Source organism: Macrobrachium rosenbergii, chromosome 48, assembly GCF_040412425.1.
Source record: "Macrobrachium rosenbergii isolate ZJJX-2024 chromosome 48, ASM4041242v1, whole genome shotgun sequence".
Lineage (NCBI taxonomy): Eukaryota > Metazoa > Arthropoda > Malacostraca > Decapoda > Palaemonidae > Macrobrachium > Macrobrachium rosenbergii.
Window position 1 is genome coordinate 74,512,808 of NC_089788.1, and position 27,526 is coordinate 74,540,333.

The following is a 27,526-nucleotide window of genomic DNA, read 5'->3' on the forward strand; positions in this document are numbered from 1 at the left end:
TGTAACCTGTTTACAGACAGATAAATGCTTTGTGCCTATACCCACCCACCCACCTACACAGCATATCTCTTCAGGTTTCAGGAAAACTAACTTTGACAGCCTTAATTTCGACCATAATTATGCATAAGGTTTTAACTTAAATTTCCAGTTCACATCGAAAACGAACCCAAGACTCTCAAATGAAAGGCAAGGGGACTACAAATTGACTCACAGGTCACGAAAGAAACTAGAACACAACTACTTGCACAATACCTGAGGCTGTACCTGGTCAGGCTGCATATTTTATTACTTGTGTGGTCAGTTGGTAATGCCCTTGCCTTTCATTTGAGTGTCATGGGTTCGATCTGGTGTGACTTTGACATTTATTTCTCTTACATTTATAGTCTGTTGATGGTCACCTAAAATTTTAGTGCATTTCCATTATCCGTGAATTTTTCTAAAAAAAAAAAAAAGTTCACAAAGCATTTCTGAATGTGAAGACTTGGTGACAATTTCAGTTCTGAAGTCCGGGTTAAGAATAAACATAAATGTACTATGTTGCAAAATGCTTCTTATATCAGTTCAGTACACTGTCGTTTAATGAGTCCTTATAGAATAAACCAAGAGGTGTCAATGCCAGCTTCCGAGGAACAGAAAGCCATTTGTGATGGAAATATACAACCAACGGTATTTCCATGTCTTTCACCTTTTTAAGTGCATTTTTTCCAAAGTTAAGCTGGTCTTATGCCAGCAATTTATGCATGAGATTTTGTGTTGCTCGCTTACAGTGTTGTAAAGGTTTGCTATATTTCTGGGTAATGTGTGCATATATTATCTGAAGTAAGTTTTTTATTGGTAAATATTAGCTATATTTTCCTAAATTAGCGATTTTAATCGGTTATTCACGACTAATTTGACCACACACCTTTTTTAAAATCTTTTTTATCGTTATCAACTAGTAAATAGTCATTTTATTGATAATATCTTAATCCGATATGAGCTTTTAGTAATCTGTATAAAGTAAAATTGCTCCCTCAAACTTGGTCATTCGATATAGCTAATTCGAAAATCACGGGAAATTTCGGAAATGATCGTTTAGACGTACAGAGAATCATGATAAAATTACAATATATCAATTTACATCACATAAGCACCTTTTTTAATGCTTAATTAGCTAAAATCTTAATAAGAAAGATTGCTGAAATCTTATCGAAGTTTATCCTTAACGTTTTCTTTAAACGAATTCTGTGATGCCTCTGAGAGAATGGTTAAATTCGAGTTTTATTTTCGTGAAAAAATATATAATTATGAGATTCACCGCTCATAAATTATACTGAATATTCTATAATAAATATAAAAGTTAAATTTTTATAATTGAAAGGATGGAAAACATGAGGTCTGATACAGAAATTTGTAAAAGGTAAATCTGTCTATATCCCTGACTCTGCTGCTGAATCTGGTAAGATAACCGGCAAGTCTCCATGTTTATTCAAGGAATATTATTTTCTAAGTAAGGTCAGTATTTTGTGAAGGATGCGGCTTTTGTTAATGTCATGGTAACATATATAATTGTTTATTAGTGAAAATGAGCTTTGCTACAGATGTTTTATAGTAATACTGGGGACCTGTACATTACCCTACTGGTATGTTTGCTAGGATATTGGCCAACCGTAGTCTTTAGTAACCTGTAGAGGAAGTGTCATAACCAACCATTTAGTTTATATATATTTCCCTTCATTTGTATGTATTTGTTTCATGGCTGTTATGATGCTCTAATTCCTCACAGCTCTGGGATGGCCCTGTTTGCCAAGGATCCATCGGGGGGAACCAAAGATGGGGTAATTGCTTCTACAGGAATAGTCTTAAAGGCATAAACCACAAGTACAAAATCCTTGAAAGGCGAATTTGTTTTTCTGTTGTGTTAAAGTATGTATTTGGTGTTGACTGCTGACCAGGAGTCAGGCTATAAGCTGTTTGAAATGGCTGAAACCACCCAAAATCTTCTTATAATGGGTGAAACCCTCCCTGACTGGGTTAGGCCACAATTCCTTAGGTGTTAGGTTAGGTTGAGGGAATGTTAAGTTAGGATGTATGCTATTAATTTTTTTGGCACTTTTAAAAAAAAAAATACTTATACCTCCTGGTCTGTGCTGGTCTCTGAATGTGATGTGCTTTTGTTATCCTCGGGGTTTTCATTCTATAATGTATATGTGAAGGCTTGAGAGATAAGACTCGTGGTGCTTAGAGCATTGTTTATTCTTCTGGGTAGCATGTATATACTAACAGTAACAGTGCTAGCATACAGAAACAATAGACACACACACAGCTAGCGTACAATCACATGATGTTTGTAATACAATCTCATTACTTAACCTAGGTGTTCAGGCAGAAAGGAGGTGCATATAGTTTACCAGTTTTATTGTATAGTGCATTTTTAGGAGTTTGAGTGTTTTTGCTTGAACTGGAATAATTTTATTAACAGAATATCTGTTTTGGGGTATTTTTTATGGTTTTAATCATGTTATGCTTCAATCTATGGGCAGTTGATAACCTTTATTTAGGCAGTTCCCAACCATTTTTTGGCCATGCCCCACCTAATCACCTCAAAAATCCTGATGCCCCCTATGGTAATATATAGCTCTTATTATTAAAAAAGTGAACTCCCATTCACTTGGAGGAAGCCTAAGAGGCTGTTGACTTGGTTTAAACAAGCCTCCAAAGATCATGTACATACACACAAGTATTTTCAAGTATCCATACTGTATATATACCGTAGGTATTAACTCCCACACACACAGACTTGCTAGAAAAAATTCACTTTCAATAACTCGTTCTCAAATTGCCCTCCTTAAAAATCAAATCCCCCCCGCTGTTATTTATAAATCTGCTACATATTATGTGATTCTTCACCTTGTAATTATTACAAGATTATTTAGGAGATTAAAGATTACTTTGATAAAGTATCTTGGATTTATACAAGATTACAGTAAGTTAACTTGACCATTTCTGCAGTATGGTACAGATTTTATTTTGTGTGTGTAGTAATATCTAAAATGGTTGTACAAAGTATACTGTAAATTGGTTGTGTTTTAATGGCAGAAGTCTGGGCAGTTTTTGGGTCTTTTTTGATAGCTTAAGGAGGAAGCCCTATTTGTTTTGAATACCATTTAACAAGGAATGCTTGCTGGATCAATTTGGATTATTGTAACTGTGTGAAGGGATAATATTTTTTATTTCTAATCAAAGTTTTTAGGAAGAGTTATGCAAACATTTTTTATTGTCATGGTAGGATACCTATTGCATACATACCACATTTCAGAACAAATATTTGTAACTCATTGTTTTTAGACTCACTAGTTGTACTAGTAGTTACAGGTAAATTAATTTATTTGAATAATTTTTTTGATACAAAGATCAAGAGGACAAGCAGTCTATTGCCCTTTATCCAATTCAGGCCCAAAGTAACCTGGAGGAAGAGGGGAAAGTTTTTTTCATTAATTTGGTGAAAATTCTAAAACCTGATAGTACAGTATATTTGACTTATAGTTAACATATTGTCCGATGGGGTTTCATTCTTTGGTAACATTGATAAAGGTTCTTGTAGGTAGAAAGGTTTGTCTTTTTGGGAAATGTAAAATGTAACATTAGTTTAGGAAGTAGGCCAAGTAAACAGCAAGTAATTTTGTGAAGCATTGCAAGTTTAGAAAATCTGTTTATTAAGAAGGGTTTAGGATTGAAAGTTTAGACAAAAGTGATAGTCATTAGTTAAAAAAAAATAAATAGTAGAAAGCTGTTGTCAAGACTGTTGAACAGTTGATAACTTTCATTAAGGACAAGAAAGTAAGAAAGCTAGTAGAGTGGTGATGGGAACATGAAAATAATAAGCACTGTAACAGGAATATATTTATTACATAAATAAAAGAATACTGTATAAGCCAAGTGCTGAAAATTATTTTCTAAAGCTTTATTCATGATATTTAGATAGTATTTTTATCTTAAAGAGCTTTACAGGATGTAGTAGGGTTCCAGGCTTTTGTCAAAAAGAAATTCTTGTAAATGTTGAATTGTTGCCATCTTGAATGAAAAGTTGAAGTTCTCTTGCAGGTGTAGTTTGTTTATACTGGAAAGGAATGAAGGCGTATGCCCACACCCCAAGCGGCTGACCTTATGGGAATGTGTTGGTACTACCAAGTCCTCCCCCTGCTTTTGAGTTATCAGATGCCTTACAGAAGTAATAATGATAGCTCCCAGGAGAAGTATTGTGTGCCATTTTCTTGAATCCAGGTAATTAGTATCCTTCTTTTAACGTGCTTTTTTCCCATTGGTAGTTGTTAACTGTTTAGTTATTGGATGCATTTTATCGCTTTCGACAGTTGTAGTTGGCTGAAGTTTATTAAAATTAGGTTGCTAAAACCATTACTTAATTTAGAGAGAAATAATTGTGCTGGTGAAATATTTTCTTGCTAATTGATATACAAGTTTGTGTTACTTAGATCAAATCATTTTCATAGACAAGAAATATCACAGGACCAAAGGTAATCTTGAACAACGAGGACTTGAAAAGTTCAGAGTTTTGTTCGTAACTTAACCATAGTGAGATTCTTAAATTTCCATTTGGCTAACATAGAACTCAGTTGCCTTGTAAAGTTATGAAAGATGAGGAAGCAAAGGAATTTAGAGTTTTTAAATTTTGTGTTATGTAAAACCATCTTACTCTGCAATATTAGAATCTCTTAGAAAAAACTTTGTTGTGCAAATTGATTTCTTACAAACATATTGATTGAAGCGAGTCCCTAAAAGTATTAGTTTTGATATGTGTATTTAGGTAATTTAACCTTGAGAAGGGAAAGGCTTGTTTTTCATCTGATGTTTAGTTGAGACAGTTAAGTTTCCCTGTGTATCTTAACTCCCATAACACAGTATATACCCTAGAAAGATGAGTCATATGTGTATGAGAATTGAATATTCAGGAAGAAAAGAATTAGCTACAAACCTTCCATTGTGGTTTCATTGAAAATTCTTAGGTAAACAGAACACTCTCTGCTGTGAAGATATGAAATTCATTAAAATATGAATGTATCTTACATGCAATTTTTGTTGTTTGGAATCCCTGTATATTACTAAATGGATTAGTTGCCAGAAAAATATTTATTTTTCTAACTGACGTGTTCTTTAATTTGATCTGAAAATGAACATTTAGTGCATAATTAGACTAGAATTTTGGAATACAGCTATTGCTTTTTATGGGCATGTAGTAAGTGGATTGAAATCTATACAGTGTTGTCAGAGGAAATACAGATTAGCAACAAGATGTGAATTTGAAAGTCAGTGATAAGACCTTTTTAGTTTACTCTTGTTAAATGGACATGGAAGATTTTGCGCATATATTTAAGTAGACTCCTACAAAGTGAAAGAGTGAAACGGTGAAACAAAGGTCAGATAATTGAGAGAGTGGAATCATGGAATCATATGATTACAGTACCATAGTTACCATTGAGTGGAAGTACTGTTGTTTCTCTGGAAGGAAGCAGCATGAAAAATGCTAAGAGTGATACAGAAGTCTAATAAGCCTGGTCATGGCTGTGCTTTGAGCTATTTCTGGCAATTTCAAAAGCTAAGGTATCATTTAGTCTCAAAGTCTTTGATATGAATGTATTCGCTGATGGAAAGTTTGGTTGGCTAAGTGTTGTGGTCTCGGTTGTTGTGTCATTGTCCAGCTTTCCTTTCTGTTCATATTGTTGGTCCGCTAAGTCTCCTTGTAGGGACAGCTGATTTGAAATGCTTTGTCATAATTTGTTTAGTTATGATAACTACTGTAAAGTGAGTGGCAGTATAGTATGTGTTACATGAAGCCTTCTATCATCTTGGGAGAGTTTGCTTATGTTTCTTTCATATTATACCATTATTATTATGGTAAATTAATTGATAAACATTTTATTATTTATTAAAGCCTGATGATTCTGAAGATTCAGTTGTTTCACAGTAAGGTACAGTGTACAGCATATTCATCTCTGACATGGTTATTGTTAAAGCAGTCCACCCCTAACTTGGGTCTGATACATCAGTGTCTCCTCAGCCTTACCCAGTTTATATTGTCCTTTTCTCCATGAACATTAATTTTACATTTTAAGAGATTAAGTGTACTGACACACACCTTCCTACTTACAAACGAGTTACGTTCCGGACGGCCATTTGTATGTACTGTATGTTGAATTGTTTGTATGTTGGTTACTGTACTCTTCATGCCTATTTAAGTACAATTTGATATAAAATCAGTACATTAATGTACGTTTTTTCATCCTGAAACACAATATGCTGTATATACAGTACTGTATGTACAGAAAAGGGGTGCAAACAAAATTTGAACTTCCGGGTGGCAAAGAGGAGTGCTCTGAATGCAATTTTAATTTGCGATCCCATTTTTTGTATCTCTGAATGTTTGTAAGTTTAATGTTCTTAAGTAGAGTGGTGTCTGAGTAGTTACAAGACTTACTGCGTAGTTTAAGTTTTCATCCAATGGAGGCAGTGCTTGCTTTCTTGCGACTCCCTTCCTAGCACCAATCAGTACTGTATTCTTGCTTTTCTTTGGTCAAGGTCTTGAACGTTAAGAATTTTGACTTGTGGGTATGGGTCATTTCTTTACCTGTGAAGTTCCTAAGTGTTGGTCCTCATATTTGGAACATTTTTTGTCAACATTAGCTTTTTTTCTGGTGTATGTAATCCTTTAAGTAGCAAGTGTCAAAAGTATACATTTTGTATTGTTCTCATCTTAGCAAATCGTCTGTCCTTCTGCTTGCTTCGTTTTACATTATCTTAAATTCTTTACTCAAAAGGATTTTGTTTATGATTAAATCCTTTCTAAATTAATTTTGCCGAGTTTGAAGGCTACATTATAAATCTTGTTTCTCATAACAATAATCATTCAGCTCTAAAGGTCTTGTAGAAAGGTACTATCGAGCGCGCCTTCCACAGCTTGCTGTAAACACTACTAAATCCTCTTTACAGCGTCCCTTCTTCCCCAGCTGCATTACTTTTGGATTTTTTTTTTTTATTTTCGTCTGTACCCTATTGTTCTCTCTGCCTAGCTGTCCAACTGCCTTGATTTTACCTTTTTTTCAATTGTCTCCTTTCATTTAGGAGCAAATCTTACTTCCAAGTATGTACTGTGCGAATCTAGAAATTGGACTTATTAGTCTTAACCAAGTAAATTATAATAGTAGACGCAATCTGGTCTAAGAATTTGTCTTCTGCCAAAATTGGATTTCTAAATTTGCTTTGAAGTAGTTTCTCTCTGGTCCACAGGATATGTTCTGTATGCTTGCATTCCAAAATCCATTTGGTATTTTTTTCTCTGGTTTGAGGGATTTATTTTGTGCTTTGCATTCCTATATCCTTATAAAACAATATAAAATGTATAAAAATCAAAAAAGTGAAGAATTCTTTACATAATTTCAGTGATGTTGAAAAATATAATGGTTGTGGGAGATGGGGATGTGTCTTACGCGGTACAGTACAGTACTGTACTTGACACTTATACAGTACAGTACAGTACACTGTAGTTGCTGATGAATTTTGTACAGCAGGTACACAGTCTGTAATGAAAATATTAAAATTAGTACTGTGCAGTACAGTAATGTACACAGTATATGTACAGTAATAAAGCACAATACATACTGTACTGTAGTAAAAATATACTTTTGTTAAATACTGTACCATGTATACACACAGCAGTATATACAGTATACCAAATAAAAAAAAAAGTGAATGTTTCCATATCTTCTTTTTTAAATTTTCATGCTACATATCCCCTGGAAACTGCCTAAGAAGTGGAATCTACCTGGGAGTCTGGTATGATAAGTACTTCAAGTCCAGTACTGTATCTGTAAATGTACTGTAATAAATACAGTACAGTACAGTAATGTAAGTCTTTGGTAAAACAGTTAAAAAAATGTGTACAATAGTACTGTACACCTAAAAATAAAGTACAGTAAATAAAAATGAAGAACTCCTTACCTGATGGACATTGAGAGGGTTCTGGTGAGCTGGGGTCTGAGGATGGGATCACTGTACCTGATGCAACAAGAGAGGGTTAGTTGGCCTGGGAGGAGGGGATAACTTCTGGATTTGGAATAATGATACAATCTGTACAGTACAGTACTACTGTAGTAGACTTGTTTTTTCTAAAGTTTATAACAATTTATAAAACCATTAAAGTGAAGAATTCCATACTGTATTAGCACTCTACTGCACCTGTTGCATCTGAAGAGGGTTCAGTTGACAAGTTTAAACCTTCAAAGGTTTCTTCAAGGGAATCTGGGTCATCTGTAAACATGAGGCTCATTTCTGGAATGACAATAAAAAAATTAGGTTATGAAACAGTATGGTATAACTGTTGTGAGGACAAGAAAGGTCAACTGGGTACTGAACTATTTATTACCTGAGCACAGGTATACATGGCAGTGTGTGGATGGAAACGTGGTGTTTGACCTCCGAACGCCGTGACCCACACTCTGAGCAATTTGTGTTTGTTGAGAGACACACAAATGGCAGTTTTGAGAGACATAATAAAATGTACAATGATGAAATACATATTGGCAGAAAGGCCAGAAAATTCTACACATGACTATTTACATGAGAGTTTTACATATTAAGAAATGCAACACATGACGTGATTGATGCGAAAACGAAGAAACGTCTGACGTCCTTACAATAGTCAAAGCAATAGTCAAATCCTCCCTATTTTTAAGAGAAAAATTCAGCTTAGATTTAAGAGTGTAAGTTATAATTGCAACCACAAAATAAATCCTCTAGATTTGGGAGAACATAATTTTGAGCAAATTACACAAGTGTAATACAAATTATATGGAACAAGGCAAAACCAATCTAGACTGGGTTTAGGATCCTAGCATGAAATAATTGTTCTGGATAACTGTAAGAAACCCAGAACTGTAGTTGCACAGATAAATCCTTCAGACTAGAGTAAACAATTCCTGGATATAGGCATGCAAAGCACAAAATACATCCTTCAAACCAGAGAAAAAATACTCAATGGATTTTGGAATGCAGGCATACAAAACATATCCTTTGGACCAGAGAGAAACTACTTCAAAACAAATTTAGAAATCCAATCCATTTACAATGGATTTAAGCAGAAGCTAAATTCTTAGACCTGATTGCGTCCACTAACTATTATAATATACTTTAATAGGACTAATATGTCCAATTTCTAGATTCACACAGTATGTACTTGGAAGTAAAGTTTGCTCCTAAATGAAAGGAGACAATTGAAAAAAGGTAAAATCAAGGCAGTTGGACAGCTAGGCAGAGAGAGAGAGAGAAAAAAAAGAGCACAGATGAAAATAAAAAAGAAAAATCCTAAAAGTAATGTACCTGGGGATGAAAGGATGTTCCAAAAAGGATTTAGTAGTGTTCACAGCAAGCTGTGGAAGTCACACTTGATGGTACCTTTCTACAAGACCTTTAGAGCTGAATGATTATTCTTATGAGAAACAAGACTTATATCGTAGCCTCAAACTCAGCAAAACATTAATTTAGAAAAGATTTAATCGTAAACAAAATCATTTTGAGTAAAGAAGTTAAGATAATGTAAAACAAAGCCTTCAAAAGATGAGAACAATACAAAAAGTATACTTTTGACACACTACTTTCAAGGATTACATATACAACCATAAAAAAGCTAAAGTTGATAAAAATATTCCAAACAGGAGGACCAAGACTTAGGAACTTAACAGGTAAAGAGACGACCCATACCCACAAGTCAAATTCTTAAGGCTCAAGACCTCGACCATAGAAAAGCAAGTATACAGCACAGTACTGATTGGTGCTAGGAAGGAGTCACAAGAAAGCAAGCACTGCCTCCACTGCATGAAAACTTAAACTACACAATAAGTCTTTTAACTATTCAGACACAACTCTACTTAGGAACATAAAACTTACAAACATTTAGAGATACAAACAAATGGGATTTCAAATTAAAATTGCGTTCAGAGCACTCCTAATTACTTGTCTAATTACGTCACTTACTCTGTTAAGTGCATTTTCATTTTCCAGAAGTATGTTGTATAGTATCTTTATCTTTGCAAACTTCTCCAGAAGCTGCCTCAACATTAGAAGTCCTCGGTAATTAATTTCTCTAATAATGAGCATAACTGGCAATTGATGATTTTCATCATTTCCTGCAATCTTTTCTTCAGCAGTTTCATGTTTGCTAAACTTTTCCCAAGTAACAAGTATCATTCTTCTTTGTATATTATTCTAGTCATAATATTCTTCCATTCTTCCAGTCCTATCCCTTCCTTTGTCAGGTTTTTATATACACAAATAGCCTGAAACATAACAGAAATTATTAATAACACTATTAATAAGAGCTGAGCTGGCCCATCTAGCTAACATTGTTAATTCTCACAGCTGACCAAAAGGGTTTGTTACTTATACATAGTTTACAGCTTTGTCAATTAATGGGAACTCCTTAAAAAGTTTATGACAGGGTAAACTGGAAGTATTATAGATACTGTTTTTGAAGACCTGAAAAGGTGTTGCCTGGGAAGACTACTTTGGCCTAGAAAAAAAAAAGAAAAATTAGAATCTATCCCAAGTAAAGCACCTGAACCCTTTTAACTCAGACACTATATTAGTGACTGATTACCAACTTGACCCCTTCCTGTTCCCTGGAGTCTCATTCAAACTTGTCCCAGTTATCCATACACCAACTAGCAAGCTCTAAACAGGTACCATCCTTTACATACTCCAAGCCTCTTGCGTACCAGGTAGAGGGAATACATACTGATCTCTAGTTGTGCCACATATTCAGTAAAAAGCATTGGTTCCCAACGTGGGCATACGCCACATGGGGGAGTAATTTGATTTTTAAGGGGGCCAATTCGAGAATGAGTTGTTAACAATGAATTTTTTCTAACAAGTCTGTGTGAGTATGAGTGTGTGAGAGTTAATACACATGGTATGTATACAGTATAGAGACTTAAAAATACTTGTGTGTATGTACATGTTCTTTGGAGGCTTGTTTAAACCAAGTCAACGGCCTTTTAGGCTTTTATAGGCTTTTTCAAAGTGAATAGGAGTTCACTTTTTGAATAATAAGAATTATATATCAAAATCGGGGTATCAGGATTTTTTAGGTGATTAGGTGGGGCATGGCCAAAAAAGGGTTGGGAACCACCTGTACAAAGGTTATCAACTGCACAGGGATTGAAGTGCAACATGATTAAAACCATTAAAAATACGTCAAAACTGATATTCTGTTAATAAAATTATTTCAGTTCAAGCAAAAATGCCCAAACTCCTAAAAATGCACTATACAATAATACTGGCAATCTATACGCACTTCCTTGCTGCCTGAACACCTAGGTTAGGCAATGAAGTTGTATTACAACAAGACCACATCACATTCAGAACCCAGCACAGAGCAACTACAGACCAAGAGGTATCCAGGAGGTATACGTATTTTTTTCTAAAAATTGCCAAAAATTAATAGCATACATCCTAACTTAACATTCCCTCAATCTAACCTTACCTAGGGATTTGTGGTGTAACCCGATCCGGGAGAATTTCACCCATTATTTTATATCAAGATTTTAGGTGGTTCCAGCCATTTCTAACAGTTTTATAGCCTGACCCTGGTCAGTAGCCAACACTAAATACATACTTTAACACAATAGAAAAACAAATTTGTCTTTTAAAGTATTTTGTAATTATCTTGTGGTTTATGCCTTTACGACTATTGCTGTAGAAGCGATTACGCCATTTTGGTTCGCCCGATTGATCCTCGGCAAACAAGGTCACCCCAAAGCTGTGAGGAATTAGAGCATCATATTAGCCATGAAACAAATACATACTATCGAAGGGAAATATATAAAAACAAAATTGTTGGATATGATAATTCCCTTACTGGCTACTAAGGACTACGGTACGCTATAGTAATTGCCTAGCATACCAGTAGGCTAATCTACAGGTCCCCAGTATTACTATAAAACATCTGTAGCAAAGCTTATTTTCACTATTAAACAATTATATATATTACCATGACATTAATAAAAGCCGCATCCTTCACAAAATACTGACCTTATTTAGAAAATAAGGTTCCTTGAATAATTAGGGGTTCTCGACGTTTACTGTTCAGTACTCTACCAGAATGGGCAGGTAGGACCATCAAGAAGTCTTACCTTTTACAAATTTTTGTCTTGGACCTCATGTTTTCCATAATTTAAATTAGAAAAATTTAGCTTTTATATTTATTATAGAATATTCAGTATAATTAATGAGCGGTTAATCTCATAATTATCTATATTACACGAAAATAAAACTAATTTAACAATTCTCTCAGAGGCATTGCAGAGTTCATTTAAGGAAAACGTTAAGGATAAACTCAGCAATCTTTGTTAAGATTTTAGCTAATTAAGCATTAAAAAATTGATTATGTGATGTAAATTGATACATTGTAATTTTATTATGATTCTTTTATGTCTAAATAATCATTGCCGAATTTTCCTGTGGTTTTCAAGTAAGCTATACTCGAATAACCAAGTTTGAGGTAGCAATTTTACTTTATACAGATTACTAAAAGCTCATATCAGATTAGGATATATTAATAAAAGACAATTTATTATTTGATAACGATAAATAAGCTGGCATTGACACCTCTTGGCTTATTCTATAAGGACTCATTAAACGACAGTGTACGGAACTGATATAAGAAGCATTTTTGCAACATAGTAGGCCTACATTTATGTTTATTCTTAACCCGGGTTACAGAACAAATTGTCAGCAAGTCTTCACATTCAGAAATGCTTTGTGAACTTTTTCTTAGACAAATTCACAGATAATGGAATGATTCAAATTTTAGGTGGCCATCAACAAGCAATAAATGTGAGAGAAATAAATGTCAAAGTCACACCAGATCGAACCCAGGACACAAATGAAACAAAGTGTTACCAACAGACCACACAATTAATAAAATGTCAGTCTGACCAGGTACAGCCTCAGGTATTGTCAAAGTTTGTTCTAGTTTCGTTCGTGACCCTTTGCCTTTCTTGCCTTTCATTTGAGAGTCCTGGGTTTGTTTTCGGTATGAACTGGAAATTTAAGTTAAAACCTTATACATAATTATAGATAGAAATGAAGGCTGTCAAAGTTCATTTTCCTGAAATCTGAAGAATATGCTGTCTCTTGTCCATTCGTATGTGTGTGTGTGGGTACAAGCGCAAAGTATTTATCTGTCTGTAAACAAGTTACAGAACACAAACTATACATATACCCAAGTATTTTGATGAGGAAAGGCAGGTTCTGCTGAGACAATGCTCGACGGAAAGTTACTCGTAGAATCCACCTTTCCTTTCAAAACTTTAAGAACTGAGACAAGCTCAGTATGACATGTAGTAAAGCTCAATTGGTTATTCAAAAGGTAGCCTACCACACGGTCACATGGATGCTCTTTTGGTCCTATCAAACCACTCCATAAATGTTCATTAACTTACCTAATGAAGTGCTAGCTAAAAATAAAAGTAAGTCATGCAAAGGGAAAAAAACTGCATCCTCCATTGATTTCCTGAAATTAGGAACAGATCCTCTTCGGTTTTCCTGATGTCTGAGCGAATCTATAGGAAAATCGCCTCCAAGAAAAGTTTTTCTTGAAACATGAACTTATATTCAACTGAAGATATCGAAGAGTTAAGATGAGATATTTATTTAATGTAATAATTTTCTACCATGTGATCTTTTACATATTTGTTAAGCAACGAATATTAGGCTTATTATGCATGCTTAAGAAAAGTGCTTGTTTCCTGTAATTCGACTTGATACATCTACATAACACCTTGACTACTGTGGTATCAAATTGCATCCCCTTCAAGCAAGCTACCTAGAGATCACCATAATGCATGCAACTTCAAGTCAGCCTACCTGAGAATTAAACCAACTGTGAAAATGTGCTTGTTCAATTATTTTTCACCAGATGAAAGACCTCTGAAGAACCGCGCCTCTTATTTTTTTAGATGACGATGCACAACTTTTAGCTGGGTGTGGAAACTTGGGCTGAAAGTAAAAAAACTCGAATTATTTCGAGTCTTTTACATTAAGAATCGTTAAGCTAGGCGGCGGGAGTGACCCTGGTATTTATATTATTCAATTAAGTCATGTTAATAGGAAAAATGGATATTTATTTGGAACAGTTTCCGATACTATAGATGTTGGACACAGTGAGTTGGCTAAGAACCTGGTTTTCTGTGCATCAACGAAATCCTGTCTCCGTCACAGGGTAATAGCTATGGACTGTAGACAGTATTAAGTTTGCTAATATAAATCTCATCTATCTTAACCTTTAAAATATCAAGATTAGTAAAATTGCATATATACCTCTATGAGAATACGTGGTCTTAAACGAACATTTTTACAAATAATTAAGCTTCACTTTACTTGAAACATGTGAAAAATTTGCTTACATTTTGCCTACTTGTGTTTACGTTTGTCCTCACAGTTGAAATGATGATGAGATTTTGTTTGCATATTTTCTCCGTTCATCTCTTCTCTGCTTACCTATTTCCTACTTTTCACAAATTCCGTTCCCTTCTGCAGGTGTTGCAGTTGATAATCTTTTAACTGTTCTTCATTGATGGTTCCATATGTGATTGTTCTCAAGTTCAGTTCACTGCTTTAAATCACGTAAACTGATTTTGTTTTTCGGGTAACTTACACCAATAACCTTACTATACTGGGCCTTTGGCGATACTGACGTTAGGAAGGCTGGTGGTGGCTATTTCAAGGCAGTCACTGTCGCCAATGTAATTATTATCCGAGGAAATAAAAACAATCCCAACGTTCCTATGACTACTAAGATTACCTGGGGTTACCTTAAATGTAAACAATGCAGCAGAATGCTATGAATTCAGCGAATTTCGTGTTAACCTGATCACGCTTGATGTTACCACACTTTATAAATGTATTAATGTTATATGTAGCTCACTGAAACATTTAATTAGGCCATTTTTCGTACTTTTGTCCAAATATATATTGCTGTTATTTGCGGCTCATGCTGGGCTTTTGCTCAGGCTTCAGGCTGTCTAGGCCTCAGTGTATGTGCTGTCATTTCCCTACCCTTGTATAATAAAATGGGAGGTGGAGGAATGGAAGTGGTTTTTGTATAAATAGTTGAGAATAAACAACAGATAACAGTAAGATGAGAGAAAAGCCGATTCACGGGTAGATAATGCGAGAGGGGAGCTGTGTGTGCGCAAAAGATCTGGAAAAGACTTAAATTGTCTGAGGAAGCCAAGGTGGGAATATATGAAGGGTTTTAGAGCCAACTCTCCTTAATGGAAGTGAAGCGTTAAGCGCAAACTACAGGAATGAGTGAGAAAATGTTGAGATGAACTGTTTACATACCATACGGGGTTCAAGAACATAGTTTAGAAATAATGGGTTAGTGCAGGTGAAAGGAATACTTAGGTTAACTGGAAAGAAAACTATAACATTATAAAGCTTTTTAAGTTAATTTTATGACAATAAGTTCAATTTTTACTCCATTTTCAGACGGTATAAAGTATTATTATCGTCATGATAACTCAAAGTCCTACTTTTTAGGCGAAAAAGCTGTAAATACAAATACAACCATACCTTAACTCAGAATGGCTTTCATGTTATTTTATCCATTTTTTCGTTAAAAAAAATTTTTCCTAGTGCATTTTGGATATCGATACATAGTTTACTACTTTTCTATTCTGCTCTTGGTTTACAGACACTGAAAATCTTTAAATAATTCCTTCCTGCAATCTACCCTACGTCAAAATAATAGAGAAAAACCCGTGGCGAATTCACCCAGGACTTGTCTCACGGACATGATGACGAAGCGACCGTCTCTGTCTGAGAGGTTCCTAATGATTATTTCAAATGGAAGCTGTCGCTAATATCTTGATTAAAACAAAGGTCGCCTTCAGGCTTCGAGGGAAACTTTTGTACGGCGTGAATAATAAAAGTGATGCTGTCAGAATCTGTAAAGAATATGTTCTGCGTAAGACTGTGGATTTTAGCAAGATTTTTTTTGCCGTTGACGAGATATAGTGCAAAATTTCAAAATAACCTGTTTTATGTTATTTTAGGCTGAAATTCATAATATTTTCTGTTAAATACACATCGAGAATGTTTGAAATTAATTTTTATAAAATATAGCAGAGATAAATAACTCATAGCAATGGTAAAAGTAGAATGAAAGAATTTCAAAAGGTAATTAGGTGGGGGGAGGGAGATATATAATGTTATAATGTCATATATATGATATATATATATATATATATATATATATATATATATATATATATATATATATATAGAGAGAGAGAGATATGTGCCTAAGACTTCAAAAAAAAAAAAAGCTTGATTATCAAAAGTAAATGGCCTCTTATAAACGTACCCCATTTTATTATATAAAAAAAAAAACTCTTCGTAAATCAAATTATACAATGAAAAATAAATTAATGAAAATTTGAGTTTTTAAAACGAACGTCAGTGCACACATAAAAATCTAAGCTACGTCACAAGACGAAACTTGAATAAATAAAACAAGGAACTCTCCTGTCTGTCTGGCGCGAGATTTTGACTCGGCGTTCACCATGACATTTAAAATTCCTTTTTCTTTGTGCTTTTCATTTTACATTTCGACCGTCAATGAATAACTCGCTTCCAGTGAAAAGTTGATATCTCCGTGAGTCAAGGAGGACCGTCTACGACGGAAGGACCCTTCAAACGGTGTCAGTCAAGCTATCAGTTAGTTGTCAAATCTGACGTCAGCAGACGCTGAGATGTTTTGGGGGTCGGGGGAAGGGAAGGCGGGGTATAGACTTCCTGTCGTCACACTGTCCATTGAAAGTACAAAGAAGAAGAAGCTGCAAAGATTTCACCCCAAGTAAAACAAAACATTAATATGTAACATTGTTACAGAGCTAAAATATATTTTTCTTCATAATTCTCTATAAACTTATAAAAAAAAGGCGATTGAATTTGTTGTTCTGGTGCATTTTTTAAATCAATGCAAAATAATGGAATAAAAAAATCCACGAATTTACTCTTTTTTTTGCTTAATATGACCTACTAGAGATTACTTAAATTCGAGATTACTCTGAGGTTTTGCCTATAGGCCTAAGACTCCCCTGTAGAAGTAGGCGAGATGGAAAACCAGTTTATAGGCCTAGGTTTACCGAGTCTTTTAAATTTATCAATAACCGATCATTAAACAGGTTCTTTGTATTTATTCGTATGGGCATTGTATAGCCAGATTAATCTAAACCAACCAACTATCAGACCGGTTATGACGTCACATTTCAAATGGGGTGCTGGTCTCACATTCGAATAAACCTACCAATATACTCCGATCATTTGAAGATTTAAATACAGATTTAAATTAAGATTTTAAAACCAATGGTGGCTATTTATGGTATTAATAAAAACCGACATTACGAAATTAACTAAAGGGCACTGCCAAAATATTACGTATTGATATGATATAAAAACCGAACTTGAAAAAATCTGTAAACCAAATTCAAGAATAAACAAATCTCGGCAAAACAAACGGTATATGTTTCTGTACTTATTTTGTATATTTATTTGTATGTGCGTACTGCAAAACGGTTATTTATTCATGATCAGATTCGTCTTGCAAATGGCTAAACTTTACCAAGCATTATTTACCCGTCTTTCTAATTTATCATCTTGTCATTAACCAAGAGAATCAACGCGACAATTGATTGGCTCAACGCTGCCCTGCGATTTAATTCTCTGCGCGTGCGTCCATCTCGGCCACCCAATCAAGCGCTTAGTCTTTGTTATTTGCAGAAAGTCTATTGCAATCAATCATTGCATTGCTCAGTCTGAGTTTTGCAACCACTGGGAGAGAAAGAGGGAGAAAGGTAGAGTGAGAGAGAGCGCAAGAACAATTTACACATAGGCCTACGCGACTAAAGGTAAGGTTTGTTGGTGTGGTAAGAGAATTTTTTTACTTAGGTGCGCTAATTCCATGAATGATAAAAAATTATGTTTGCAATATGCACATACATGCATGCACGTCTACTGACTTACGAGTATTTTCTGTAACCGGTTTGTATTATGCATTTATTGTGTATTTTTTGTCTGCTATCATTTCATTAACTGCTGACTTTTCAGATGAGTTCGTTGGTCTATGGCAGGCAATTAAAAAAAAAGTACTGCTTATAATTACACTTAACTGTAGCCTACAATTCCTTGTTTATACAGAATAACACCAAACTACATCATTTTTCAGAGTGAATAAAACCACAAAATGAAAATCGAGTGGCCTGGTTGGCAGCGCTTTCTACTCATAGTACTAAACACGGCTTCAGGTGAGACTAATGGAAGTTACGCATATATATATATATATATATATATATATATATATATATATATATATATATATATATGTATATATATATAGTCACGTCTTTCTCTTTAAATCATAACCAAAATTCGTATTTTATTATGCCAGGCTCGTAGTGACCACCAGGGCGTAACGCTTACCCTCATAACGCAAGTGGTCTAGGCTCTCCAATAACCTTGTAGACAGCGAAGAAATAACACAAATGATGCCGTTTTAACTTTCAAGAAGGAAATGTCAAAATATTTTAATATGATTAGATGTAAATATACACAGGATGAAGAGTGGACATCGGACAAAACCTGAAAGGTGAAATCAGCTAAAAATGCGACCAACTGCTGAAGCAACCGCTTATTAGAATGAGAATCTTTGACAGTGGTTAAACATAGCATAAAATATTCCGTACATGAAATAAGTTTTCTTCGTGTAGCAGACTGAGGAATACGTTTCCAGAGATGATCAGAATGATGAAAAGACGAATAACTGCAGAAGTTAATCCGGAATGAGGTCCTGTAAACCAAACATCGATGATCCTGGATGACGACGATGATGAAGCAATGGGAGTCTGAAGTGTCAGCTCGGCGAATGTGGTTGGATATCTTCAAATCTCCGGTTCCCAAAACGACCTGTGCCAGAACTAAGCGCTCATATAACCAGTGCCAAGCATAAAACTTCCAACGACGACAACCAATCACCTCCTGAACCCCAGGGCGACCGTAGAATCTCACAGGCGCAATGGGGGTGTTCTTCAGTAAGCAGGCAGGAATTATCTCCCCTGCCTCTTGAGCTTAATACCACCCGAGCACCAGACGTCGACTTCCTGATTGCTTGCGATGACAGCACTTGAAAAGGAAAAGTGCCCGTTAACCACTGTCGTTAATTATGCAAACAAGCATATTTACGAATATACTCGTCACCAACAACCTTAACAGGTTTTCAACACTCATTAAACAATTCCATTTCAAAATTCAGCAATACCATAATATACATACACACACACACATATATATATATATATATATATATATATATATATATATATATATATATATATATATATATATATATATATATATATGTGTGTGTGTATGTGTGTATACATATATGTATATATATATGTATGTATAGTTAAATTTGGTGACAAAACTGAATAGAAGTGAATTAATTTTAGTTCAAATTTGTTAGATCCATTGGCGTATATGTTTGATTAAAACGGCTGGTGTTGATATTCTCTACACAACCAATAACGTAATTATCACAAGAACTGTAATTAACTCTGTCATTATTAAAAAAAATAAAGACAGAATATAAAAGAAAGAATATAAAACACTTTATATATAAGCATCAACTACATATAAACAATATCATCTTCGGTTTTGACAGCACAGCGTAGCATGACAGGAGGAGATGGTACTAACGAAATCAGACCAGTTGTGTTATCGATTGCTTACCTCTGGCGTAACTGCTCCTATCTCCTCTTCACTGACGGCGAGACTTCAGGCTATGAAGCCCTGGCCAAGGTAAATTATTATGAATTATAAATAGGCCTGATCATCTCAATAATAAAATGTAATATATTTAACCAAATGTCGATATTCACATGATCTTCATTCAGATAATTTTGGGATTCCGAGTCGACTGAATGAAGGTTCTGCAGGGGAAGAGCAGTTTGGCCTAAAACTATCCTTAATACTTATTTATATGCTTATCAGGCTAAGGTACGCCATTATTATGCTTAATATAAAGCTAGACTACTTAAATAGTGGATTTATGAGAGAATTTGCAGGAATAATGGCCTACTTGACAAAGTTTAGACATTTCCTGTTATGAAGAAGGAATGTTAGTCTTGCTATTTAATATAAAGAAAGAGTAAGGGCAATATTCAATAAAGGTTTCTTTTGCATAATTCCGATATTGATAAATGTGAAAGTTTTCATATTTATATTGACCAGTGAGCGAACTAGCGTAGTACTAAATCATTTACTTTCACGTGAGAAAGTTACTCTTTATGGCGAGATTTTGCCATAGGTGATAGGCTTACAATAATCATATAATAATATTCATTTATTCCTGCAGGCCTAACTTTGAGAAAGTTACTCATTTATGGTAAGATTTTGCCATAGGTGATAGGCTTACAAAATACATACATAATATTCATTTATTCCTGTAGGCCTAACTTTGAGAAAGTTACTCATTTATGGCAAGACTTCGCCATAGGCGGTAGGCCTACGGTACGCATTTAATATTCATTTATTCGTAGGCCTAACTTTATTTATGCTTTATTTATATTCAAAGGACATGGCCAAGTCCCTGGACTTCCAAGGGACAGCCCTATTCGACAACTCTGCCGAAGGAACCAGCGAAAATGTCACCGTCAGCGACAGAATCACAAGTGTCGCCAGAGAGGTGAGTTGTACTCTCTCTCTCTCTCTCTCTCTCTCTCTCTCTCTCTCTCTCTCTCTCTCACAGTCTATGGAGTGACCAGTGTATCGTTCTTTCTCCGGCGCCCACAGGTACGACTCCACTTCCTGTGCGTCATAGTCATCGTCGTGAGCGACCGCCGAGTTTTCTTGGAGTCCTTCGCCGAGTCGTCCTTGAGAGGACGCCTCCTGTCGGGGACCTCCACTCTGATCGCCGTGGGACGTCTACGCCCTCAGGACGTGGAGGCCCTTTCTGCTCACTGGACTTTTTCCATGTACAATGCGCTCGTCTTCGCTCCGGGCTCCTCCGACGGGAATTCTCGCATAAACTCCTCCGACGGGAAATCCTCCGGCGGAAACTCCAAAAGGTGAGGTGATTTTTGTCTTATCTTCAGGAATCTCGGGATTACGGATTCTTACATGATATATCAGAGATAAATAAAGAATATGGCGGCTGGAAAAGCTATTTATACATAACCCCAACCTATTTCAGATGGAACCTGTACTACTATATGCCTTTCACGGCCTCCGGTGGGCGATGGATCGCATTAGGCCACTGGCACCCTTCTCGGGGTCTAATCTTGCAAGAGGGCCGGTCACTTCTCCCCAAAAAATTCTCCAAGTAAGACAATCCTACCACAATGCTCTTCTCCTACCTACACTTCTTTTATCAGTCTTGATTTCTCAGAGTTAAGTATTCTTCTTCCATTGTCTATCTAATATATTTTTTTATTAATAAAAAAAAATAGTTTGTATTTATTTGAAAGAAGATTATTTTTCAAGGAAATTTTTAAGGTATAAAGGGCTTCTCTCTCTCACACTGCTCTATTTCCACCACTCTTCCGTTATCTGTCATACTTTTGCCGTCTAAAAAAATAGGTTCATTTTATAAGCGAATATTATTTATATTCACTGGAATAACTCAACCCTAAGTAATTATATATTTCAGCATAATTCACAATATTACCCGAGAAGAAATATTGGAGAAAATAACGCATTACATTCCATTACCATCCCTTACATTAAATCATTGTTAATATCATATCTAGCATAAGTGAATGGTTTACATCATTAATATAAAACACTTTACACTCTTCAGATTCAAAGTTAAATTAGATTAAATTTTATATTACGTTTTTTCACTTACAGGAAAGGAAACATAATTTAATTATATATACACACACATATATATATTTTTAATACCTTTTCTAGCATGAGTGAATGATTTGAATTATAATTACACAACGCTTTACGGCCTTCAGATTCAAAAATAAAATTAAATCAATATTCACATCACGTTTTATTTTTAACTTACAGTTAACGAAACATTACATGATTCCGGTCCGCGATATATTTAACGAAAAAGTATCGCAAACATAATATTTCTCCTCGCTGCAGCGAAAGTAATAATATGCAATATGTTTACGCACTTCCAAGAACTGAATATATTTACTTTGTACCTTTTCTCTAATGGAAAGATACACTCGTGGGGTTTTATATATTCTAGAGAAACAATAGATTTAACACTTTTAACGTTTTCCGATAATGGCACTTTATTAATTGTGGATGTCTTTTCGACAGGTGTTGCTGTGCAAAGTGCGATATATATATATATATATATATATATATATATATATATATATATATATATATATATATATATATATATATATATATAATGTGTATATATATTATATATATATATATATATATATATATATATATATATATATATATATATATATATATATATGTATATATATATATATGTATAATATAATATATATATATATTTACATATATATATATATATATATATATATATATATATATATATATATATATAATATTATATATCTATAATAAAACTGAGTGGAACTTTCTTCCGGGGCGGGGGTTGTAGAGGATTGGGAGGGTAGGGGAGCCTCGACGGGCAGCTTGTATATAATATATATATAATAATATATACACATATATATATTCAGAAACAAAATGCTAACAGTAAAAATTCCCCAGCTAATTACTCTGTTGTAATTTCTAAAAAAAAATTACAGGCAATGATGACTGTAACTTACAAGCAATGAAATCCTGTATCAGTGGTTAACTATGCATTTATAATCAGTAAATGCCTGATAAACTAAAATATCGCCTGGTTCCTAAATTATTGGAACAGCTTCCTTGTCTAACAGTATGCTTAAATTCTTTACGGTACAAACAGAAAATTAGTCTTTTGAAGGGGCCTTTGTTATGCTGAAAATCGTCGAGAAAATTTGAGTTTTCAGATTTTCAAAAATAGTGAGAAATGGTCAGTATTGGAGTATGCTAGAGCCATGATATTGGATGCACCATAGTCTAGTACTACGGTCAATGTATGTTGAGAGAGAGAGAGAGATAACAGAAATCCTCTTAACAGCTTGTACGGCGCCACCGTCAACATCAGCGCTCTGCCTTACAAGCCTTACTGGATGGAAGAGACGAACTCCAAAGGCGACGTTATCTACTCAGGGTCTGACAAACTGATGTTGGATGCCATGCAATCGACCCTCAACTTCACCTCGAGGGCTCTGAAGGTCACGACCTGGGATGAGGTAGGGTTGATAACATTTGTGAGTCTTAATGTACTGTGTTCTTCACCTGACGCTCACAAATGCTCTGTCAGCCTAGACCTGTAGAGTTCACTGACTTGATCAAAACCCACAGATGTTTGGTTATGTCCTTTAATGTTGCTTGTATGTGTTTTAGATTCGTTCTTAGAGTGGAGAGGTGACTTTTAATAGTTAATAGTGTTGGAGTATGTGAGTTTAGTCTTCCTTTAGTACACCAGAAAGGATTTTAGCAGAGCTAAATTGGAGAAAGGCAGGATTTCACAGGAAAATCTCCACAGTAAAGAACTCTTTTGTTTAGGCTTATACCACCCAGATACCTCCCAAGTTAGGATGGTATATTATCTGTACCTTTACTATGCATGGTTTAACTATTAAATTTGAAGAATTTGGACGTCACAGCAATTTTAACTTGTTTCACTGGCAATTAGAACTGAGGAATATTTATGCTAGGATCAGAGAGTTGAAACATATTTGTCATAACTGGAAAAATGACATTTTATTAGATACCCAACCTCCAGTGCTCTGGGTCCAAGAAATATTTCTTGATAATGATCTTAACATTTCCATCAAGTATTACAACAATATTAGCATATTACCTCCTCTACAGTAAAGGAACAAATGGACGGAATCTGGTTACTCTGTTGAAACTCTAGCTCATATTATTTCAGATCGTCTAAAGATTTTAAACACTGTAACCTAAGAGTAGATATCTGCACAGGTCTCTTGAATATAACTCCAGCTGTCTCTGCAGGTAGTCCAGAGGGTGTCAGAGCGCAAAGCGTGGACTGCGCCCATAATCCATGCCGTGTACCCGGCAAGGCTGAAGCGATTCGATTTCACGAGGACTTACGAACACGACATCAACCAGGCTTTCGTTATGGCAAAGCCTGTTCTTGAGCCGAAGTGGCAGAGTCTGTACTATCCACTTACCAATGAAGTGTGGCTTTGCATCTTAGGAACGCTCCTGATATCCTGCGTGGGACTGATTGGGGTATGTCAGCTTAGTCTGGTTTGAGTCATTCTGTTGTAGAGAGTTTCTGTTTTACCGTGAGCTAAAGTATGCCAAAATATCAACAGAAAACAAAGTGGTAGAAGGGATATTATATAGACTAATAGCCTTCAACACAAGATATATGGTCTGCGAAGCTTGATCTTGTGCGACTAACAAGCTGTTCTCTCACACCAGGTTATCAGAGGATCAGAACAAATGCAACAAGGCAAGAAAATTGCTTCTGGAGGCGTCATTCTTGAAGTACTGGGGACACTTTTGGGTCAGGGGGGGTTAAGTGACCGCTTGCCTGTGACGCTTTCGACGAGATTGTTAGTACTTATCTGGCTATTCTTCGCCTTCATCGTGGGAACACTCTACAAAGGGAACTTGGTAGCTTATCTTGTGGCACCCAGATACCCCCCAAGGCCAGAGACATTAGAAGAACTGGTGAAAGTTGTTAAAAGGTAATAGCAGAAGTGAACTTCTATAAACTCTCATTTTGACAGATGGGCATAATTTGGTATAGCCATCTTTCCCAGCATCTCACAGTAAATTGACCTTTTTCGCACTCAGGGTAACGATGCCCTACTTTGGGGAGACGCTACGAGAACTGTTGAGGAACTCCGAAACAGATTCCCTGAGATCCCTTGGCAACATGATGGAATTAGGGCATGACATTGATGAAGGCTTGAGACTGACTCTCCATAATAAGTAAGCAAAATGCGAAGGGTCTAGGAAAGGTTTCTGAAGGATTATTGGTATTGATGATGGCTGCTGGAGTATAATATCTGTCAGTATTTCTGTAGCTACGAGTTAAGTTTGCTGCAGCACTGTCATACACACCCATCTTTGGTGACTTTTGATAATAAGGAAGAAATTCTAGTAGCTTTTTCTTTAGATTTTCAGTTGATTACCCCAAAATGTTTTTGAAAAAGTTGGAAAATGAACAGTGATGGAAAGTACAAAATCTAAAAACGTTGTTTTGTGGCATTCCATTAAAAATTCAGTGGAAACCAACTGTTATTTCTTTTGTATTTTGCAATATTTGTTATCTGATAAGAACAGAAGAGCCTGAGGGTTTCATTATTCCAACAAAAAGATTTTAAGGAAAATCAGAGGACAGGAGAGAATACCATAGCTTGGTGATAGACAGAGAAAGTCATTGCCTCCATCTTTCTTGACTCACAGGTACCCCCATCTCGGTTCACTGCGTTTTCTACAGTACCAAGTTGCAGAACATTACACGGAGGCCGACGGCACGTCTCCTCTCTACCTGGGCAGGGAAGGGGTCATGCCAATCCTCAACGCGTGGCCTATACCCCACGACGCCCCTTTCAAAGAGGACCTGGATTTTGTCATCCTAGCATTGATTGAGGTGAGGGCAGTTCCTGGTCGCCATTAAACTTGTTCAGTAATAATTTCTGTCAAGGAATATTAGGCCTATGATCTTTAAAGAAGGGTTTCAAGAGCCTCCTTAGCTCTGTTTAACCACAACATTAACAACCACAACAACAATCATATACAACAGTAACATAACCCCAACAACCAATCCTTTACCCTTAATAATTTAGACTTTTATCAAGAAACATTAGGCCTATAATCTATAAAGAACATTTTCAAGAGCTTCCTGAGCTCTTTTTTAATCATTGTACATTAACAACAACAACCATATAAAGCAATAACCTAAGTTACCTAACTCAAACAACCCTCCCTTCCCCCCCGTGTCACCCAGGGAGGCATCTACAACAAGTGGATGGAAGACTGGCTGGACGAAGCCAAGAAAGTAGGCCGACAGAGCCGCAGGCGGCAGCTGGAGGCGGGCGTGCCCCTGGAAAGCTGGACGGGAGATTTCCCCACAGAGGCCTCCGTCGACAGCGAGCCGAGGGCGCTCACCATCGTCCATTTCCAGGGGCCTCTGATGCTCCTAGGCTTCGGTATGGTCTTCGCGGGCGTGGCCTTCATCGCCGAGAGCCTCGTCGAGTGGTATTCCTCCGCCAAGGCCGGGGAAATCAGACTCAGGCTGAAGGAACAGGCTATAGAGAAATTATTTTAGGCTGCGCGGAATTTGAATGGGACGGCATTCTTATTTTTGTTAAATATTTCGACATTCACGCATTTATTTGAGGTGTATTTGTGATTGGTCTATTGCTAGAAATTAGAAAACTGTTGTACGATGAATTATCGTTTTATTTTCCAATACCTTGGATCTGGGATTCAGTGTGTTGATAATTATGAATTTTCATATATATATAAATCCACCGGATAAAAATGAGCAAAGTAATAAATGAAATTATGAGATTTCAAAATCATAGGTCTAATTGAAAATAATAGTAAAAGGTCTAACAGCTCAATTTTTTTACTCAAATTTCTTTGGTAAGTATAATGAATTTTTTAAAGATATAAACATATGTATTATCCATGATAAAAGTCGTACTATTTAGATTTATTCTTTCTTTCATTACTGCTTCTTCAGTGACCGCCCCCCCCCCCCAAAAGGAAACTTCTGCCAATATACTCGACTGATTATTGTTTTCCAGCCAAAAGACTTTGGTGGCTGTTCGTGTTACAGTTTTACCTCCCTCTAAGCCTTTAAGGTGTCACATATGTCATTTTCATCAACTCTAAGCTTTAAGTAGTATCTAGTCTTTAGAAAATGTTGATAATTACCTGCTTCTTCTAATGTTCAGTGTCATTTGTTCTAAGTTGCGTTTATATACTGTATATTTGGAAAATATACCAACTCGTTCTGCATGAAGGAGCGTGTATCCGAAACCCATTTGGAGACGTTGACTTCGGCAGCTGTGCCACTTTCTTTTCGACTTGCGAACAATTTTTTAACAATTTATCGACTCGGTAGCATTAAAAATAGACACAAAATATATCTGAGTTAGAAATTCCATTATTAAATTAGCTTTTGTTCACTATGCAAGTATATGAATTATAAACATGCTATTCGGACATCTTAAATTCAGTCTGTCATCATCAACCTGCCGACCGCTTCTAAGTGCATTTTAGTCAAATAAAAAAATGTAAATTAAAGTAATTTATTTTAAGTGACATCACTAGCATTACTGAATGAATATATATTACTTGTAATACCTACTTATACAGAAGGATA

General features: G+C 35.5%; 1 protein-coding gene and 1 long non-coding RNA gene across 7 annotated transcripts; one reads left to right on the top strand and one right to left on the bottom strand.

Annotated features, from left to right (window-relative positions):
- The first annotated feature begins 1,219 nt into the window (after positions 1-1,219).
- On the top strand, positions 1,220-26,586 carry LOC136831564 (ionotropic receptor 93a-like). Of its 6 annotated transcripts, none has more exons than XM_067092159.1 (13): positions 1,220-1,438; positions 4,084-4,263; positions 18,281-18,359; positions 19,775-19,911; positions 20,687-20,797; positions 20,905-21,179; positions 21,305-21,433; positions 23,225-23,399; positions 24,169-24,408; positions 24,604-24,872; positions 24,982-25,119; positions 25,597-25,783; positions 26,141-26,586. In XM_067092159.1, the coding sequence occupies exons 3-13, from the start codon at positions 18,299-18,301 to the stop codon at positions 26,459-26,461; spliced, it is 2,043 nt and encodes a 680-aa protein (XP_066948260.1). In that variant the 5' UTR covers positions 1,220-1,438; positions 4,084-4,263; positions 18,281-18,298; the 3' UTR covers positions 26,462-26,586. The 6 variants fall into 6 exon arrangements, with proteins under 6 accessions (XP_066948260.1, XP_066948258.1, XP_066948263.1 ...); XM_067092157.1 differs by having other exon boundaries at positions 1,416-1,494; XM_067092162.1 differs by lacking the exon at positions 24,982-25,119 and having other exon boundaries at positions 1,420-1,494.
- Positions 8,191-19,214, bottom strand: LOC136831568 (uncharacterized). The gene is made up of 4 exons (XR_010850929.1): positions 18,798-19,214; positions 13,915-14,046; positions 10,024-10,325; positions 8,191-8,322 (listed from the first exon to the last, which is right to left on the bottom strand). It is a non-coding gene; the product is annotated as an uncharacterized lncRNA (long non-coding RNA).
- Positions 26,587-27,526: the final 940 nt, after the last annotated feature.

Coding starts and splice junctions, on each gene's coding strand:
- LOC136831564 (XM_067092159.1), top strand. CDS start 18,299: ATGAAAATCGAGTGGCCTGGTTGGCAGCGCTTTCTACTCATAGTACTA. Junction 23,400..24,168: donor AGGTCACGACCTGGGATGAG/GTAGGGTTGATA, acceptor CTGTCTCTGCAG/GTAGTCCAGAGGGTGTCAGA. Junction 25,784..26,140: donor TCATCCTAGCATTGATTGAG/GTGAGGGCAGTT, acceptor CGTGTCACCCAG/GGAGGCATCTACAACAAGTG.